The 20,508-nt window shown below is 45.0% G+C and overlaps 1 protein-coding gene across 1 annotated transcript in view; it reads right to left on the bottom strand.

Annotated features, from left to right (window-relative positions):
* The window catches only part of CNGB1 (cyclic nucleotide gated channel subunit beta 1), a 958,531-nt gene that overhangs the window by 845,982 nt on the left and 92,041 nt on the right, over positions 1–20,508 (bottom strand). The window contains exons 6-7 of the mRNA XM_085637063.1: positions 19,543–19,627; positions 18,382–18,436 (exon numbers count right to left, since the gene is read on the bottom strand). Of these exons, the coding sequence (XP_085493189.1) occupies positions 18,382–18,436; positions 19,543–19,627 (140 nt within the window). The remainder of the gene's footprint in view (positions 1–18,381; positions 18,437–19,542; positions 19,628–20,508) is intronic.

The following is a 20,508-nucleotide window of genomic DNA, read 5'->3' on the forward strand; positions in this document are numbered from 1 at the left end:
TTAATGAGATGATTTAAAAGGCCTTTTTTGCATTTTAGATTAGATTAGAATTAATATTTGGAAATAATGAAGTCCAGAGTTAAGATTTGTTTATGTAACCTTATGGTTAATCATGCTTTTAGTTCTATAACCAAGTGAAGTACGATAATGCGACTATGATGCGTGCAATAGGTTTAGGAAGTATGGTGCCATATTTACTCATTTACTGATGTAAATTAAGCATTTAATAGATGTGTGGCATAGATGCCATGGAGACACTGTATTGGTGATACGCCAAGTTACACAGGAAGGTTGTTTTCTTAACTTGTAGAGGCTCTGGGGCATTTTTGTTTCTACATGTCTTCAAATCTAGAGGTTAGGATGTCTCCCCTAAAGATAGGACTTTAGTCCTGAGATGTTTGGGGAATATGGATGTATGAACACATTTACAATTTGGAAACACATTTTCAGAGAAAGAAAATATAAATAAAGTGGATGAAAATGTACCATAAGGATGCATTTACTTGTGTGCGCCCTTTAGATGGCGAGAGACTCGCCATTTGAGATGATAGTATGTATAGTTAAATAATTCTGTAGTCAATAAGGAGCACAAATAATATTAATTCAAAGAGAGTGCAGGAAGAATTAAATAGACTAAAAACAAGATATTATATATAAGCTCCTCTTTATCCTCGACTCAGTTAGTGCAGAGAAACTGAAAGCAATTTATAAAGTGCGCTGTTACAGATTGGCTTCCTGGCACTAAGGATTGCTGACCGTTTGCCAATGGGAACTGGCTACAGATTTGCACATCTGGTAGGTCATTCCCATTTTCCTAAAAGTGCTATGATTTTCTGCCTGTTTTGATTTCTAAAGATAACATTTCCATAATATTTGGCAAATAACTCTTATAAGTGTCCACCAGATCCAGCTTTCTTTAACTCCAGAATGGACAGACTGTAGATCCATGGAAGGAGTATACCTACTTGAAATGTTCTGGAGGATTTTTAGCCAGATCCGCAAAAAACTAAATGAACCAAACAGATTACCTTGAACAGAATTCTCTAAACAGGAAGACAGACCACACAGCATGTTAGACATTGTCTCGTGTTCAAGTACTTAACCAATCTGACTGTAATGTTCTGCATTCTCAGCAATCTCTCATGGTCGTTGCTGGCAGTCCAAATATAGCAAGTTGTAGTAATCTAGATCACAACTTAAACATGTGCCCACCATCATTTAATGTATCTCAGTTGGATCCAATGGCAAGATTTTCACCCATAGAAGATAAAAGACTATTTAACTGTGTTAATCTGTTTGGTCTATAATGAAACTCTAGCATCCACTTTGTCAGAGGGCACTGGGAGACTACTATAATAATAATAATAATAATCTACATTTGTAAAGCGCGAACAATCACCCGTAAGGGTCTGTAGGCGCTGGGGGCTGTCGGGAAGATTAAGCAAGCTATTGCTGGATTAAGCTGCCTCCGGCGCCGGGGATTGAACCGTGATCCCCAGATTCCGGAGTCAGTCGCCCTGGCCGCAGGGCCACACCTCTTCCCTACTATTGACAAGGGCCAAAGATTATGGTTCTAGGCAGAGGGTTGACAGTCAGCTTGAAAAAACAAGCATTGGCATAGCCAATAGGTCTCGCCTTTGGGACCTAATAAGTGTTTAGCCATGCAACAGTTGCATAACCAAATAGTTATAAGGTCCCAAAAGCGAGACCTATTGGCTTTGGCAGGCGGCCGTGCGGCCATGAAAGTGATCGCGATTAAACATCAAAGCGGCCGTGAAAGTGAAAGTAATCGCGGTCAAGCGCGGCGCGCGCGCCCGCGCACATGCACTGTAGCTCTAGGCTGGACTGGTAGCACTTTTTGGAGCCCTCTCAATAAGTCTCGCCAGACCAGCGCATGCGCTGGGTCAGGCGAGACCTAATTAGACGACATCCATTGTTGAATTTTGCTCAACCATAATTATAATTGCTGATAAATCACTAATGGTGTCTGAAATCTGATCCAGTCTAAGAAGGAGCTATGTCTCCTCTGCATATGAAATGGCTATGAAACCAACATATCTGATGAGATTTCCTACAGGCCCTAGCATCAAGATTATTTACAGCTAATAAGGTGGAGTCCTAGGGAACTGCATAAGCCTCCTCATGGTTAGATGATAGACAGAGTGGAAGAAGACCCTTTAGCGAAAATAATCTCATTATGGCCCCCAGAGCGACAAACTTATTTTTCACAATTATTCTATACCACGGTAAATATTGCAAGCAAGTTCACAAAGTTTAGCGTGGCTTCAGGGTACACACATACAGCAAACTTTTTTGCAATATTGCTTTTCAATTTATCAGTACAAATACATGCAGGCAAGTCAAAACTGTAAGAGAGATGATAAGAATTTGCCAAAAGCAATGTGGTGTTCTTTTTCTTGGATAAATAAAATTACTTAAATTATCATATATTATTTTGGCTGGGGAAACACAGGAGCATCTTTGAGATCTAGCAGCACATAGGGTAGGTTGCAAATTGTGCAGTGGCGGCTGCCAACTTCGGCGAATGGAGGGTGGGCAAATGGTGGTGGGTGGGTGGTTCCAAAAATCAAAACAATTAAGTACATAAAATAAAAATATACTTATCTTGGTTGTTGCTGCGTCAACCTTGCTCTGGTCTTTTTCCCTTGTAACTCCAGGGCCCCAGCTAACTCTCTTAACCAATCCTAGTGCTGCTCCCACAGCGTCAGAGCAGCACCAGGATTGGTAGGAGCGGCATCCATCAGCACTCATAGGAGCACTGGAGGCTTTTGCTTTCTCTAACCCAACTGTCTTAAGACAGCTGGGTTAGAGAGGTTTAAAGTGCACATTTGTGGCTGTCCGTCGCAGGACGGCCGGCCAAAGAGACATGCGCACTTTAAACAAGTGCAAAAAGCAGCCCACCCTCCTCCCTGCTGCTGCCATTCAGCAGTGGCCCGCCCCCGTCCTGACACTCCATTCGGGACGGGGTGATGAAAAATAAATTTATAACGAATTAACTTCATTACCATTCCATTTTGCAATATCTGGGGGCATTTCAGTGGGGTGATGCTCCTCCGCTATACCAAAGGAGCCACCCCTAAAATTGTGACTTATTTTGACTAGATGCCATCACAGGGATGGTGGCTTTTTGAGATCAGCTAGCCAGCATGCCTGTAATCACATTCAAATTGGTTATTTTGTTTTTTAACACAGCCTGTTTTCTTTAAAGGAAACAGGTCTCCATTTAAGAATTCTTTTTAAAGGTATGTTTAAGGCTCGGCAATGGTCCCTTTGACCACTGGTTACTCCCAAACTATTTTTTTTACATTCACAAAGGGGAAGGGATCCCAAAGGCAGTCCTTCTGCTTTGCAAATGGGTCACCACCTCTTTTGAGGCGTTGGTAAAATATCACAGTTTGCAACTGAAATTGCTGTCACAAACCATTGATACACAGCATTGTGAAACACTATTTTGAAGGGGAGCTCTAAACACGTCCCCTCCGAACTGCAATGTGTTATACTTTTCTAAACCCATTTTGTAATTCAGTAATCTATTACCAAATCACGAAAAGGGTTCAGTACATTCAAATAGTCATTTAGCTGTCACGGACACTGATTTAGTAAATTGCAACCACTAAATGGCTGTGCACATCTGGCCCAATACCTTTAGGGAATTAGATTAACATTTTTTTTTAACATTCTGTCCTGTCATCTTCAGCACTGAGCAGACTGTCACCATACCATACACCCCCATCCCCACCGCGCATCATGAGCAGCCAGGGCCTACCTGAGATCAGTAATGACCCCTGACAGACTGTCATATTGAGCACTATATCTGGCTAAGCCCCTTCGCAGGCTGGCACGACGGTCAACATATGAATTTTTGCACCTGCCAATATTTTAAAGGAATATTACAACATAATTGGCGGTACTCTGAAATGTTTCACCAACACTCGCGTCTATTTAGACAACACCCTAATATATAAGGGCATCAAAACTGATAGCGTTTTATCTTCAGGCACAACAGTTTGATAAACTTTCAACTGGCACAGGAAACGTGAAGGGCATTATGTTTGGCACTTTCCTTAGATATTATTTATCTTGGCATACGATTTTTACCATTTGAGATGCAACCAGGACAAAACAGAGATCGTGACTTTTGGAGATGTGCCCCACAATTTCGTGGAAACCTGCTGGCCGAGCAACTTGCCGCACCCTGGTTCTCCTCAAAACTGTGTAAAGAACTTAGGGATTACAATAGACAATCCCTCTTCTTCCAACCTCAGATTCAAGCCTTAGTATGGTTCTGTTTCAATGTGCTTTGCATGCTGAAAAACTTTCTACCTCTGTTATCTGAGTCTGCTGGCAGAAAGGTGGTGCAGGCCCTGATTATATCAAGACGTGAGTATGGGAACGCTCTGTACCTCGGTCTCCCAGACTATCTTCTGAAGAGACTGCAGGTGGTACAGAACTCGGCGGATTGATTGCTACTCAGACTCCCACCTAGGTCCCACATGACCCCGCACCAGAGGGCCCTTCATTGGCACTTGATAAAAAAGAGGGCAGTCTTTAAGGCCATGGTCCTGATGCACAAGGCCCTGCATGGGACAGGCACGGCCTATCTCAGCGAGAGGATCAGTGCATACATCCCTGCATGCACCCTTCGCTCTTCCTCGGCGTACCTGGTAAGGGTACCCTGCATCAGTCGTCACAGAATAGGTGGGAGATCATTTTCCTATCTGGAACCGCACTTCTGGAATAGAATCCACTGGACCTTCGGCTAGTACAAAGCCTGGATATTTTCAAGAGGAAACTAAAAATCTACCTCTTCAACAGGTAATCTAGCTGCCTGTTTGATCTCCCACTGCCTAGTGCCGAAACACTCTGCTGAGTAGCCGTGCACTTTACAAAACAGTATAACATTCCCAGCATGCATTATGGCAGGTCAAGCCTGTCGACATTCCAAATTCCTTAAGGTATGCCAAATTTTGCAAGCAACACAGGCAATAGGCGATAATTAACGCACAAAATAAAGTCTAACCACGTCAGTGTGAGATTTTATTGTTTGTGATACTAAAGGAACTGAACACCGGGGCACTAGAAATCAGGACGCGCCTAATACGAGGAGTTGCTTTAAACACGCCGTGAAGGGAACGGCTACAGTGGGAACAAACTTACTCCAACAGCTGAGAAGCCCTTAATCCAGCCGCTGCCTACACCGACTTCGCCGTGAGGGAAACGGCACAGGGGGGGAGAGAACTACATCTCCCAGCAAGCTCTGACCCAGGCGCACGCCGTTTTCGTCATCAGGCGGCGCCTGGGCCCTTTATCAACAACGCCGGTGCCCCGCAGCGCGGGACGCGCGCGGGCGGGCCCGTCCTTGCCCGTCAAGGACCGTTTGAGGCCGGGCTGGGCATACCCTCTGACATCTGCTACTCATCTACAGATCTGTAAGTGTTGCCAGTGCCTGCCTGTCCTGCCATTTATTTGTGTATTGGCCTCCTATTTTGTGTTATTGGACCTACCCAGATTGGCTTATTATTAGCATTTGACTGTTAGGATATACTCTGCCACTTCCCGTGGATTGCCAACGGGCTGGAGATAGGCCTGTTGTGGACTAGTGACTCTGACTGGGACTTAACTGGACTATTATAGTGTGTGTCATTCTTTGCCTAGGGTCACTTTTCTTCCGTAGTGAAGTATAAGTGACTGTTTGCCTATCTAACATACTATGGCTGAGAGCCAAGAGTATTTGTCTTCTATAAAGCCTGGCGGTTTGGCTAAGTGCACATTGGACCGTTACTTTAGTAAGGTTACAATGGACCAAGAGAGGGAGGATACACTAGCTGAGTGCAGGGCCGAGCGCCGTCAGTCAATTGAGTGTCTGAAGAAAAGGCCTCCCATTGATTCATCACAACAAGTTACCCCGTCGGTTGTAAACTCTTCTAGTGATGATTTGATTTCTTTAGATGGTGTTCCTGCACTTCTTCAGGAGTTATCCCCTTCATCTTCCCTACCCAATTCTTTGGATTGTACACACTTAAATACTATTTCCTGCCAGTATGACTCTTCGCCGGGAGCAGAAGTGTTACCAATTCCTTCCTTGTTAAATAAAGAGACTACGAAGAGGAAGACTAGAAATCCATTGCTGTCTAAAGTTCTCGGCCCACCACTTAAGAAAAGGAGAAAGAAGGGTGGAGATTCATGTAGACCTAGGATTAGTCATACCGACTTTGGGAAAAGTTACAAGATTACTAAACCAGTTGTTTTTACCCCCAAAGTCCCCACGTTGCTTGTACAAACCCCAAAGGCTGTATCTAACATCGTATCAAACCTGGTGGAAGTAGGTACCCCCCAATACAGTCCTCCTAAGGAAATACAATTAAATGACCCTCTGGAAAGTATTGAACACCTTATAAGGTCTTTTATTTTACCAATTATTGAGAGGCTAAAGAGGGTCGAGGAAAGGCTGGGGAATATAGAGTTGGTTATTAGTAACAAAGTGGGGCAGACTAGGGATAAAGTGATGTTGGACCGCCCTCCCGCTGTAATCAAACCATCCTTATGTCCTGTCGTGGGAGAAGGTCCAGCTAGCGCGACGATTACTGGCCCTAAAGAGCAGATCTAAAAAACCTCTAAACCTGCAAGACACTCGGCCTTCCCAGTTCCAAATGAAACCCAGAGGGTGGGGGATAAACGAGATGTAAGAAATATGGGTATTGATGAGTGTATGAGTTCCAGTATTGCCAGGGGCACAAACTGTAGGGAGCCCCAGGTTGAACTACCACCTGAAGCAGTTCCCTACGTGGTAGTGTTGGCGAGAGTTCCAAAACTGCCAGATGGTAAGAGGGAGGGGTTTTTTCAGCTTAAAAATAAGATTGTACATTGGCTGAGCCAAAATCGCCCACTCCCCTATATCATCAATGGTGAAATCCTTCACGTTCGCCGACTAGACTGGTTGGGAAGTAGGACGAAGGATATTAAGGGAGATCTAATTGTCATTAACTTTAGGGACCCCGCGGCCATAAGGCATATTCTTAATTGGCCTGCAGGGACTCTTGGTACTTCTATTATTCCCTTGGAGTTAACTTTCTTTTACCCCAGAAACCAAGGGAGCAGAGTCAGACACCCTGGGGTTCCCCCCCTCTCTCTGATTAACTCTCGTGCATTTCATAAGAATGAGCACAGAATGTTTGAAACTAATCCCAAATCAACGACCCTTGATAGCATCCCAAGGTGGGACACTATACTGCCATGGAGCTATGGGAATCATACTGGGAGGTTGGACCACTTGGTCCCATTTACGCCATTGGATGTTTCAAACCGATATGAGGCCCTCTCGAACCTTGATGGTTGCGACTGACAGATGAGGCAAATGACCAAAATACCCCTTGTCGCAATCCAGCTTGACCCATTAATAAATCTTGGGCTACTACAAAATGGTAAATCTGATCTAATGGAACGACAAAGTCCGTTAAAGGGGATTTCGATTCCAGAACCGATTGTCCCTCCCTTTACTCCACACCCTTCTTCATATTGTGTATCTAATCAGGGGGTGGATGCTGGGTCCTCCATCTTGAGTAATTCCGCTGGCCTATTGGATTTTCAAACATCTAAGCAAGCCCTCAACGCTGAAGGTATTAGAATCATTTCATGGAATGTGGCAGGCCTCAAAAATAAACTCCCCAATCCTGAGTGGGGGACATTTATCACTTCCTTTGACATTTGCATGCTGCAAGAAACCTGGATGCTTAAAGAGAGTGTGGCTCCGGGCTTTGCAACATTTGATATTTTAGCATGTAAGAGTAGTAGGGGAAGGCCCTCGGGGGGGCTATCCATATGGGTTGGCTCCCATCTGGGAGTTAATGCAAAGGACATCCCAACTGACTCTCGGGATGTGCAACTTGTATTATTGGACGTAGTGAATGGCCCGAGTATTGCTCTGATAAATGTTTACTCAAGACCTATTAAGAGGGGCTTTGAATCGAAGGCTATCACTGCACTGTCCAAACTCTTACAGTTACTTGATTCCTCTACCGTGTTAATCCTGGGCGGGGACTTTAACTGCCACTTTGAGCCTCTTTTGGACTCAAATACAGGAGATCCCGATGAAGTGGATTCATTATGGAATATTCCTGAGCCACTGACCCCTTTGGTTAAGGTATGGACTCCCCTTGTCTTGCAACTGCAGTCACTCTCCTTAGCTGCATCATTGCGAGCATGTAATGGAAGGGTGTTGCCAGAAAGACCTGGGAAAGCAACGTTCAACAGAGCAAACCATACCTCAATAATTGATTACATTTTTATTGAAGCAAGACATTGGGACAGGCTTTATGAATTTGTGGTCATTGAGAGGTTTGATAGTGACCACAACGCTTTAGCTCTGACCCTCAAACCGGGGAGCTTTGGACTTAAAAATCCTGCCCCGGGTGATAATTTTGTGATTGATCCATTGACAATCACAAATTGTAGAAGGAGAGTAAAGTGGCCAGAACTTCAAATGTCCAATAGTAAGCTGGCGGAACTGTATGGAATAATAATACCATTTATTGAAGAGATGGGGAGAGTTGGGCCTCTGGGTAGCCCCACTGATATCCACGGCAAACTGGTTGTTGCTTTAAAGGACATTTTGTACCCAGTAAAAAGGGTCACACAGTCTCGGGCTGTAACAGCTCGGTGGTTTAATAAAACCTGCCGTACAGCCAAAAAGGTCCTGCTGATGGTAATAAAAACCAAGGACAGAGAAGCAATTAGGGCAAATCGTTCCCTGTACAAAAAAGCAATTAGTGATGCTAAGAAGGAAGGGGAGGCTGCACTGTGGGAGGAGTTGGGCCATGCGCTCAGCTGTAAGGATGTTAAATCATTTTGGACTATCGTTGCAACTGGAGTCAGTGGGCATTCTCATGCCCCTGTCCCTAATATTGCTGCCTCAATTTGGGAAAATCACTTTTGTGATCTTTACGGCACACGTGATTTTGATAGTCTGTTTGTTGACACCCCAGATCTACCTCCAGTCCCAGTATGCTATGTCCCATCTGAACTCCTTACTTTGGTCGAGGTAGAAACAGCAATTGAAAAAATGCTCCCGAATAAGGCTCCTGGCTTGGATAAATTGCCTGGGGACCTATTTAGGGCTCAACCAAAGATATGGGCACCCTACTTGGCGTCTTATTTAATCGTATATTACAGGGGGGGGGGAAGTACCCTATACTTGGCTCGGGGCCGAAATAGTACCCGTTTTTAAAAAGGGCTGTCCATTAACCCCCTCCAATTATAGGCCTATTAGCCTTATAGATACTTCACAAAAATTAATGGGGAGGGTTCTTCTGGACAGGGTCTTGCGATGGATTGAGGAGAACGGGATTCTGTCCACATTCCAGGGAGGCTTTAGGGCTGGTACTTCTACTCTAGATCAGATTTTTCGCCTGCAGGTCTTGTATTGGAAAACAGCCTTGGTTGAGGGTGGCAGCCTCTACCTGGTGTTTGTGGACCTGCGGGCAGCTTTCGATCTAGTTCCACGAACTAAATTGTGGCAAGTACTGGCAGATTTGGGTCTTCCGCCCTATTTATTGGCCGTCCTATCTAGGCTTTACGATTACAATTTTGCCCAAGTAAGGTGTGGTAAACATGGTGAGCTTACTGACCGTTTTCCTGTTCAAAAAGGCGTTCGCCAAGGGTGTGTGCTGGCCCCCACACTGTTCAGCCTTTATATTAATGGTCTTATTGACCATCTGAATTGTGTGGTAAATAATGATGCCCCTAAATTGGTCTCAGGAAGAGTGCCCGCACTGATGTTTGCAGACGATACTCTGTTACTGTCTAGAACATCATCGGGCATACAAAACACACTGAATGGCTTCGCGAAGTTCTGCGAGCTAAGAGGACTTGAAATAAATCAGGGGTAAACAAAATACATGATTTTTAATCCCCCTACGCGGGTGCGTCCAAACCCAGTTTTATTTGATATTCCTCTTGAAAGGGTCAAAACTTTCGTTTATTTGGGCGTCACTTTAACGGAGAATTTCAGCTGGAACTCTCAGATTGCTAAATCAACGCTCAAGCTAGCCCAATTGGCAGGGGGCTTAAATAAAGTTTTTAAAAAATCTATTTTTAAACCAGTGTCTCCTGCCCTTGAAATTTATTGTCGGCAGGCAAGAGTGGCTGCAATTTATGGGGCTGAACTCTGGGGACATAAGCAGACAGTGTCTCTCTTAAAGGCTGAGCAGTCTTTTTTAAGATCTCTTCTAGGGCTTCCTTCCAGCACACCGTTGATCCCCCTTAGGTTTGATCTTGGGATAGTCCCAACTGAAGAGATTATCAGTGCAAGACCAATCTTGTACTGAGAGAGGCTGTGGTCAGTGCCTGAACTGGCCTCGTATAGGTCAGAATTTGTAGAGATTTGGCCTGCTCTTAAATATAAAAAGATCCCTTGGCTTCTGCATATTAATACAGCTTGTATCCAACTAGGACTTCCGGAATTGTGGGCAAACCCGGAAGTAAGTTGTTCCGGGTTACCAAGGAAAGAACTTCTTTCTCTGATATCCATGAAAAAAATTTCATCTCTTTCGAGCTCTTCAGCAATGGGTAGGTTGACCTTAGAATTCCTCATGGTTAAGCAAGATCCCAAATTAGAGGAATTCATGGACCAAATAGAACCCCCACTTGCTCGAAAATTGTATATCCAGTTAAGATATGGTACCCTGCCGGTTAGGTCCTTTTCATCCAAGTGGCAGACACAAAACCAGGAAAGTTGTCCTGCTTGTAATTATAAAACAGAGTCTGTTGCACATGTGCTACTTTTCTGTCCTGCTTACCATGCAATTAGGAAATGTTGGCTGACTCCCATTTGCAGGAACCTGGGATTTCGTCATTTTAAGCACGCTTGTAGGTCGCTAATCTATGATACTCATCCCAATATTGTCTTTGCTGTATCCCGCTATCTACATAGCATGTGGCGCAGGAGACAAACTTTTTTAACCTAATTACTTTCACATTGATAACCTGAAGTTTAATCTTTTTTTTAAAAGTTTTAACATTATTTGCTTATTTATTGTCTTATTGTATTTGTTGATGTACGTATGTGCACTTTTATGGTCTTTCGACCGAAATAAAGTTATCACTGAAGAAATCAGGCAATTTGTTACAAACATTAGAGATCTGGCTCAAATGTCAAATATGGGATCATGCCTAGAGTTCTTTCAAAGTTCAGCCAGTGTCAAGGATTTCTTACCTGTGGCCAAACTTAAGTCATCAAGACTAGGGGATTGAGTCACAAAAGCATGTGAGTAAGGTTAGTGGCACAAAGGACTACTCTGACAAGCCTTCGTGAATCAATCCGAAACGCCGAATTAATACAAGTACGAAGAGGGCACAGTTCTCGTTATTTGTACTAATGGTGTCAATACATTCTCTGATTATTCCCATTTTAGATGTTTTGGGGTCAATTCACCAGGACTCGGGACAGTATGTAAAAGAATACTACAGGAATACTGCTTTTAGAACTCTAAAATGCCTTTGTGACTTGGCTCCAGATGTAAAAAACAGATTCTTGCTAAAAATCCCACAATATAGATGGGGTTCAAGATGAAGGTGCTACTTCAAGCTTTACAAATAGCACATGAAATTATGTTGCAATATGTTCAGTCCATTCCAAGAGTAATTGTTATTAAAACGTTCAAAAGAACATGCACCTTTCATGGATAACAGGCCACTTTAATACATATTAGCAAAACAATGTTAGAATGCACTTTTGAGTCATGTTTTAGGACTGTAGCTAGGATTTGATGCCTGGCTCATGAATCATTGTGCTCTTTGGGAGGGCAGAGAAGCAGCTCAAATTTCTGCCTTCCTATTGAGGGAAACAAAATTAAAAGCATTATAGGACCAAGGACATAGACAGCAAAGGGGACTAATCTATTTTTGAAGATTGTTAAGTGGAATTGGGGCATAGCAGAGGCCCCTGCAGCACATGGGACCCTCGATTCTTCAGGGACCCCCATTCAGCCCAACGCCAATGAACATCCGTGTGCTATGGGAGACTCCGGAGCCGTCAACACTTTCTGCAGGAGGGGGGATATCATTTTGTGTTACACCACTGAGTGAGATCAGAGAAATCCCCTCAGCAATCAGGTTCAACTGAATAAGCCCCCACCATTTTTGCCAATGCATTACTTGTAACCATCTCCGAAGAAGGATACAAAAACGAGTTGCATCTAAACAATAACCACAAATACTTACACTGGGGTATAATTACCAGTCTTTTGCTACCCAAAACAGCAGGTGCTCTAATACGCACCCTTGCTTCAATCCATTACACATCGAAATCTGTTGCCTTATGTGGCTTCAAAATTTTTTAGGCAAACCTGGCAAGATCCCCAACAAGGGCAACTTGTTCCACATGCCCTATCAGCGGTGTCAAATAATGCATGTACATTAACGAAACAGGCTTAAAGGTTTCTTTTGCCCACCACCACTGACGTCAGTGCAAGTTACCAGACGCTTAAACTATGGTGGTAGGTGTTCATTTTAGGACAGAATCATGTTTGCTGTCAAGGGAACAAACTGCTAACCAACCCTGTCCTCAAGATGACCTAATATCAGTCGCTAAATACCTTGGTCTCAATATTTAATGGGACCATCAACCAAACTGATACAGTATGAGATCAATCTCCATTTTAAAAATGTTATGTTCTAAAAGTCCAACATTTGGCCACTAGGAGTCATTAATTGAAGCAAAAGGAGATAGAGGGGGGCGTGGCCAGCCATCATGGTCGCTCGGACGTAAATCCGAGCGACTCCGGCCCAGGCCATATGATTTAAGCTATCTTTAGGGTGTTATCCATCTCGTAGGGTCCCATCCACTCTCGGAAATAGAAGATGTAGCCCCTGGCATGCTGTGGTGAACTCCTGATTCCTGATTTTGGCCACTTTCGGAGTTTGCTGGAGGAGAACCTGTTCCGACGCGCGCCTCGCAAAAGGTGGGCGGTCACCGGTGGCGCCCCTGATACCGCTCCTCCGCCGCCGGTGCGGCTCGGTTCTCTGGCCAGTTGCTTGGGGTGACGGTGGGCTTTCGGGGCCCCCCACCGCAGAGGAGCAGTGGGCTGACGGGAGCGATCCCCGGATGGGGAGCCGGGATCGGGTGAGTGCGGCGCAGATGAGGACATGACCAGTCCGCCGGCATCCCCATACCGGCTCAGTGAGGCTGCGAGCAGCCCCGGTAATGATACAAGAGGCATGGAGCCCTGAATTGAGCAGCGCGTCGGTGTGTGGCAAGTTGCCTGCCTGACCCCATTTCGCAGCCTTAGGACTCCGCTCAGCGCCACCGACCAGCAGTGCAGTGACCAGATTGCAGGCAGACTCATCCCTGCTCCGAGAGGCGGAGGACCTCCCTGATAAAGTTTCAGGTGTTGGGGGGCCCGAACAGTTTTGGAGGAGGTCTAAAAGGTAATAGATGGTTTAAAACTACAGAAGGCACCGGGCCTTGATGGACTTAATGCCCACTTCTATCGTACGTTTGCGCCAAAATTAACCCCCCATCTAGTGACCCTATTTAACAAAATAGCAAAGGCGCGCCGAGTCACGGACACCATGGGGGAGGCCCTGGTTTCAGTCATCCCTAAGCCAGGTAAGGATCCCACAATGTGTGCCTCTTACAGGCCAAATGCTCTTCTAAACCTGGATGCTAAACTCTACTCTAAAATTTTTGCTACGCTCCTATAAAACCTCCTCCCGGCATTGATAGATCCCTACCAATCGGGGTTTGTCAAGGGACGTCAGACCCATGACAACCTCCGCAGAATGGCACATATTATTGAGGAGGTACAGAGGAAAAACATCCCCACGGCCCTCCTTTCGCTGGATGCGGAGAAGGCCTTTGATCGTGTCGATTGGGCCTTCCTAGCTAGAATCATGCAACGATTCGGCTTTTGTGAAGTGTTTATAGATATGGTACAGGCCAATTACCACTCTCCCACTTCTAGAGTTCTTGTGAATGGAGCGGTGTCTGACGCTTTCACGCTCACAAGGGGGACAAGACAGGGATGCCCTCTGTCCTCCTTGTTGTTTGCGCTCAGTATTATGCCCCTGGCAGAGAGGATAAGGGCCAACCAAGACATCAAGGGGGTGCCCTTCGGCCCCGATACTCACAAGATCATTTGCTGATGACTTGCTCCTACCCATAACCGATCCTCAGACCACGCTTCCAGCAATTCTAGTGGAGCTGGAGTGCTTCGAGCGAGTGGCAGGATTTCGGGTGAATAGCTCCAAATCGTTCCTCTTAAATCTGACTCTCCCTGCGGGTGACTGGGAGAGTCTAAAGGAGACCATGCCTTTCTGTTGCACTAACAAACATCTTACTTACCTAGAGGTCAAGCTTACTCCCAAACTCTCAGGCCTCTACAAAGCCAATTACCTGTCGCTACGGCGGCAATTTAAGGATGACCTCAAAGGGTGGAGGGCGGCCTACACTTCCTGGATTGGGCAAATAAACGCGGTAAAAATGAATATTCGCCCTAGACTGCTCTACCTATTTCAAGGTCTCCCGATTTCTGTAGACAGGGAACTTTTTGCTGACCGCAAAAAAGCAGTCACCAAATTTATTTGGCAGGATCAAAGGGCCCAACTCTTACACCGGATTCTGGCTAGACCCAGATCAGGAGGAGGCCTGGCCCTCCCGGATTTTAGAAGTTATTATCACGTGGCCTAGCTCCGGGTCATCACGGAATGGTCGCTGAGGGAGTCGGAAAAACACTGGTTGCATATGGATCGCCAGATAACGGGAAGGACCATTTGGGATCTTTTGTGGTTAAAAAAACAGCAGAGATCACCGAACTCCTACATCAGTACCCCTACGGTCACTTACATGAGAGTTTGGGATCTGCTTACTAAAACGCTTTCTCTATCCACCTTTCCCTCGCCTTTCACCCCCATTCATTTTAATCCCGACTTCCCGCCGGCCATGCAGGAGGGGCTTTTTACGCAGTGGAAACAGGGAGGCAGTCTAATGATCTCCCACCTATATAATGACGTTTGAGAAATGCGCCAAAGAGTTCCAGTTAGAAGCACATAAGGGTTTCCATTATACGCAACTCAAGCACTGGATGCAGCAACCACAGGAGCGGCTGGCCGCTACCAGGGACTTGCTCCCATTAGAGAAATTCGCACAGTCAGGACCCTCCACTAAGAGCAATTATTTTTTTGTATGCCCTTATCCGGTCGTTGGGCCCTCGGGAGAGACTGAGGCACAGAGTTTTCTGGGAAGCCATCTTGCCTTAACCGGTACAGGAGAGGCAGTGGACCCGCCTATACAAAGATACAACTAAACATAATCGCTCAATGTACCTCCGGGAAGCTCATTTCAAAACAATGTATGATTGGTACATGTACCCGCAGAAACTGCATATAATGTTCCCTAACACTTCTGATAAATGTTGGAGGGGCTGTGGTTTGTTGGGATATTTTAGACACATCTGGTGGGACTGTCCCTCTATTAAACCATTTTGGAAGTAAATTCTGTCTCAAATAAAACTGATTCTAGGGTATCACATACCGGAGACCATTGAACACACTCTCCTGGGCATAAGAGATCCTCTACTGAAGCGACAAACAAACAGTGACCGAGCCATTATGTGGTTATGACTAGGTGCAGCTAAGAGGGCGGTTGCAGCAGCTTGGAAAAAGACAGAGGCCCCTTCCATCTCACAGTGGCATGCAAGATTATGGCAAGCGCTGGCACTCGAACGTCTGATGGACATCATGGAGGACACTAAGAAAGGCTTCAACTACATTTGGTCTCTGTTAGTGACATACCTCTCGGAGGGTCTTCCCTAATTTGCATGCAGCCCCCGACTGAGGGCTCTTCACCTCTTCCATATCTGACCAAGTAGGGAGTCCCCCATGGAGGACATCTTCCCATGTTGCTTTACATCTGGATTCGGCCCACCGCCCACCCCACACGACATATCACTCCACACCATTTACACCATGATACCGTGTTTACATTGTTTTTCTTTCTTTTTTCTCTTCTTTCTTTTACTAGTTCATGTTTTTCTCAATGGAGAACATAGTATGGACAGTAAGCATTCACATTCTCACCAAGTACTCCTTCAACCGGGTCGCTATCTAGAAGATCTGCTAATGCAAGCAGTGGAAACAAGCAGGGGAGTAGAATCATAAATGTGTATTGGGTCGAATCCTTGTTCACAAGCTGTGCTGTCTCATGAGATTTTTATAGCATTTGACCTGTTTATTGTATGATTATCCCTGCCATGTATTTCTTACTGTGGTGCTCTGAATATCTTCAATAAAAAGATTTTGAAAGAAAAGGAGATAGAGCCTTGCCCACCGGGACAGCGATCTCTTTACTACAGCACTTACTATCTCATCCGGGCCTAGAGCTCTCCAATTTTTACGAGAGTCGATGACTTGAACAATATTAGACTCATTCAGGCTTGGGTCTGAAAGCTGATCTTTAACAAATTGATCTGAAGAGGCCACTACCACAGATTATGATTTATATAGGAGATGAAAGATACAGAATCCGGTTCTCTTCTGCTATGTGAAAATGGTGAGAGGATTAGACCATGGAATGGCTAGCAGAAAACAAATGCCAGATTCTTCTATATTCCTAATTACAAAGTGCATCCTCCTTGGTTAGTCAGGGCTGTTGGCCACCTGTTTCCTTTTCCGGTAATTAATCTCCTATAGGCTGCATTCAGTCTTTTTTAAAAATCAGCAGATCAGACTTAATTCACATATATTGTTTTCAAGTGGTACCTCCTCCTTCTAAATTCAGTTTGCCTTGCTAATTCTGAGCCCTGGGAACCCAAATGGAACACAGAGTAAATCTGTCACTTGGATGTATTTATCAAAGCAAGCCAAAAGGCTAAGAAACCTTTGAACCACTTCAACTGTGACCCACGAGCGAGGCTGAAACACAGTCCTGGAATGCCCTGGATTTGTCGTGAAAGAGGAAAGGCCCAGAACTGTGCTGTATCCAAAATGGTTCCAATGAAAGAGAGTCTCTGTAAAGGAGTCAGGTGTGATTTTAACATATTGATTTTGAACCAAACTGATGTCAGGAGGTTCGCCATCATCTGGAGGTGAGCTACAACTGACTCTGCCAAGCACGCCATCAACTGCCAGTCATCGAGGTAGGGGAAAACTGTTATTCCCAACCTCCAAAGTTGTGCTGGGACCACCACTATCACTTTCATGAACACACGAGGGGTAGTGGTGAACCTGAAGGTGACCACAGCAAATTGGAAATGCTCCTGGCCTACCTTGAACTGCAAGTAAAATCTGTGGGGCTTCATGACCGGTATACCAAATATGCATCCTGCAGCTCCAGGGCAGACAGATAACTGGGGCAGCATGAGCATCTTGAAGCTGTCCTTCCCAGAAGGTGTTCAGAGGGGAGAGATCTAAAATAGTACTAAGGCATCCATCCTTGTTCAACACAAGGAAATAGCCAGTACCTACTATATGGGCACTTTGGACAAGAGAACTTGCACGTCCTGCAAAGAAATGGCCAGGTGCTCCTCTGATAGGTGCTGTGATGTGTAAGGAAGATGTGTCAAGTCAAAAAGGAATGGGAGGGTTGAACAATTTGGAGAACCCTTGTGTTGGAAATAACAGTTTGCCACCCTTGGAGAAAGGGCTGGCTGGATCCAGCCTCTTAGAGGGTGGTTGTGTGCCATTGAGGGCAAGCTAAAGTAGTTTGGAGGCCGATGCCACAGGGTTGAGAGACTCAGATGATCTCTGCCCCTGGTGACCTGCACGGTGTCTGCTCGAACCCCGACCCTGACCTGAAAGCACTGGGTTGACTGTTGTGGGAGCAGGGAGGCCCAAGGAACACATTGTGGCTTGACTCACCATAAAAAGTTCCAAGGCCAAAACTGCCTTTTCGCCAATCAGACAAGATCCATCCAAAGGTCAAAGAGATCCACCTAGACATCCTCAGGGAAGCCTGTAGATATCATCCACTACCTAATTGCCTTTTCCTTGAGCCTTGTTTTATTGCATGATGAAATGTATTGACCGAGAGCTGCTGTATAGGTTCTATATAGTAATCTGATATACATTACGTCAGAAGAGAACTATGTCATTAAAAAAAATAAAAAATATTATAGGGATAAAAATATACACATTTTTCATTTTATTGTATTAATGTAAGGAAGATTTAATGTAGTTTCATTTACTGCAATGAGATTGAAAATCTATGTCAGCAACATGTGGGTTATTACTAAATCTGGGACACTGCTAGGACAGCAGATAGATACGGATTGTTTCAAAACGTGTGAAAGGAGACGGGTGATAAAACCAGAAAGTCAAGTAAGAGTGGTGGTGTAATGAGTAAAAGGACAGAGAGAAAAAAGAAATCACCTGTCTGCTGAAGATGATCCCTGTCCTTGGCTTGAGACGTTCCCTGCTTTCTTTGCTGCAGTACCAAAAAGAGAAACAGAAGTCACATTAGGGAACCAAAGGATCTCAGTAGGTTGGTGGAATGGTTGAGCAATAGTCCAAAACTGGGCTTCACCACCACACACTCTGTAGAAACTGGTTGTGAATGTCACCTAAACTATTCTCCAGACCAGAAACAGAGGACATTCATTAAACTCCAGCACACAGTCAAATGGAAGCCGGACTAAAGATGTGAATCAAGTACCCAAGTGATAAGAAGTCATTGAATCCAATTATCAAAGCTTCTCAAAAGAGGAGCAACAATGCAAAGCAATCAATGCTAGCTGTGCTACCAACAATTTGCAGAGTGCAATGTTCTTTGCGTCTATAATCGCTGAGTCAATGCAGCCCCAGAAAGCCAATCACAGCCATAAAAGGGAAATGAGTAACAGATAGGTGCCATGTATCATGAAAATGTATAGAATTTGTGTTGTGCCATGTGCATGTATGGATCTGGAATCTGATGGAGACCAAAATGTGCACATAGATTTAGAAAGAACAAATGACGGGTTGGCGGTGTATTGGAAAACACTGATGGGCTGTGCATGAGGTAAGATATCTGAAACTCAAGACTGTAGGCCACAAAATTTCATATGTGTTCACAGTGACAGCTAGTCCGGAATGGGTAATATGATAAAATACAATTGTCTTCAAGGTTCTCGGTGCAAGTGTATGTGTGCTTCCATCGATAAAAGGCCTACAAATTGCCACTTTCTGTTTAAGCTGAGTGGCCAATTGGATGTCAACGTTTGTGGCCTTTGCTGAAGATGTCCAGTCAAGTGCGGGAAAGAGGTCTGGAAGATGGTTTAGAAGGGTAGGATGTCTAAGTTCCTCCACTGGAATTAGTGTAATTTTCCCACCCTCGTATGTGGACGGAAGGATGTGAGCGTGTCTCACCTGTGGGTTTTGAAACACTAGCACTGGTGGTTAGGTGTAAGGTGGCTGGGAACAGAACAGCACCAGGCTTTAGAATAGAAACACATACAATTCGAGCTAGTATATTTTACCATTATCAAATACTTTCAACAGGAGGTAATTACAATGTTCTTATACTAAACAATGGGCATGCCCTCAGCCCATTACCAGCCCAGCTGTAATAGTATTCTGAGAACTGCAGCATTTCCTTAAATACAGCAATGCCGAAGAGAGGGACTTCTGCAAAGAGCACCTACACCGAATGAGAACAGACAAACAGCATTCATTCATCACAACCCGCCACAACAAATGATGGGGGACTACCATACCAAACAGTTAGGATGCCACATTACCATTCCCAATCAGTCGACATCCAACAGTGGAACTTATAGAGAAAAACACGCTTTGTGTGTGCCATTACCAGTAACAGAAAGCTGAAAACAAGAGCAGGCCCAACCTCTGCTCAGCACTGAACTGAGTGCAGGCCACTTGCCCACATCTCCTCATCAATGGCTGTTACAATTACAAGATTTGTTGAATTAGAAGAGGGTGAAACCTGTTCGTACAAGTGCCCACACAGTGCTTTATTACATACCCTCATCCTTCAAGGTATCATTTTCCTCATGGGGATTGTCCATCTCAGTGATGATTGTCATCACACAATGATGCAGGAAAACTTCTGCAGCGGTCAGCTATTTCCAAAGAACAGCCACCATGCATCTTCAGCAGCCTCGGGGGGATGCTCCTGGAGCTGGCTGGAGACAGGTCTGGTCTTGGAAACCTCCTGCTCCAGTCTACTCGCCCCTCCACACACGCTGCAAGATGTGGCCACTCGCGCCTGGGAAGAGGAGCTTTGAGTGGTGGCACTACATCTGTTCTTAGCTTAAATAACTCACACTACTTAGTTCATGGTAGTAATACGTTTTGTTTTTACACTTTGGATGAGTCTGCCAGGGGATTTACGTTGCAAGGTGGACAAGTGGGAAGAGGTCAGAGGAGCAGAGAAGTGGTGAGGGTGGAGAGGAAAGGTGTAGCGAAGATGCAGAACGGGGAGACTGGAAAGATGAGCTAACAGACAGAGGCAAATGTGGATTCCAAAACTTGGGTTTGTCTTCGATTAGATCCTAGGCGCCT

The sequence above is a fragment of the Triturus cristatus genome, chromosome 12 (genome assembly GCF_964204655.1).
Source record: "Triturus cristatus chromosome 12, aTriCri1.1, whole genome shotgun sequence".
NCBI classification, from domain to species: domain Eukaryota; kingdom Metazoa; phylum Chordata; class Amphibia; order Caudata; family Salamandridae; genus Triturus; species Triturus cristatus.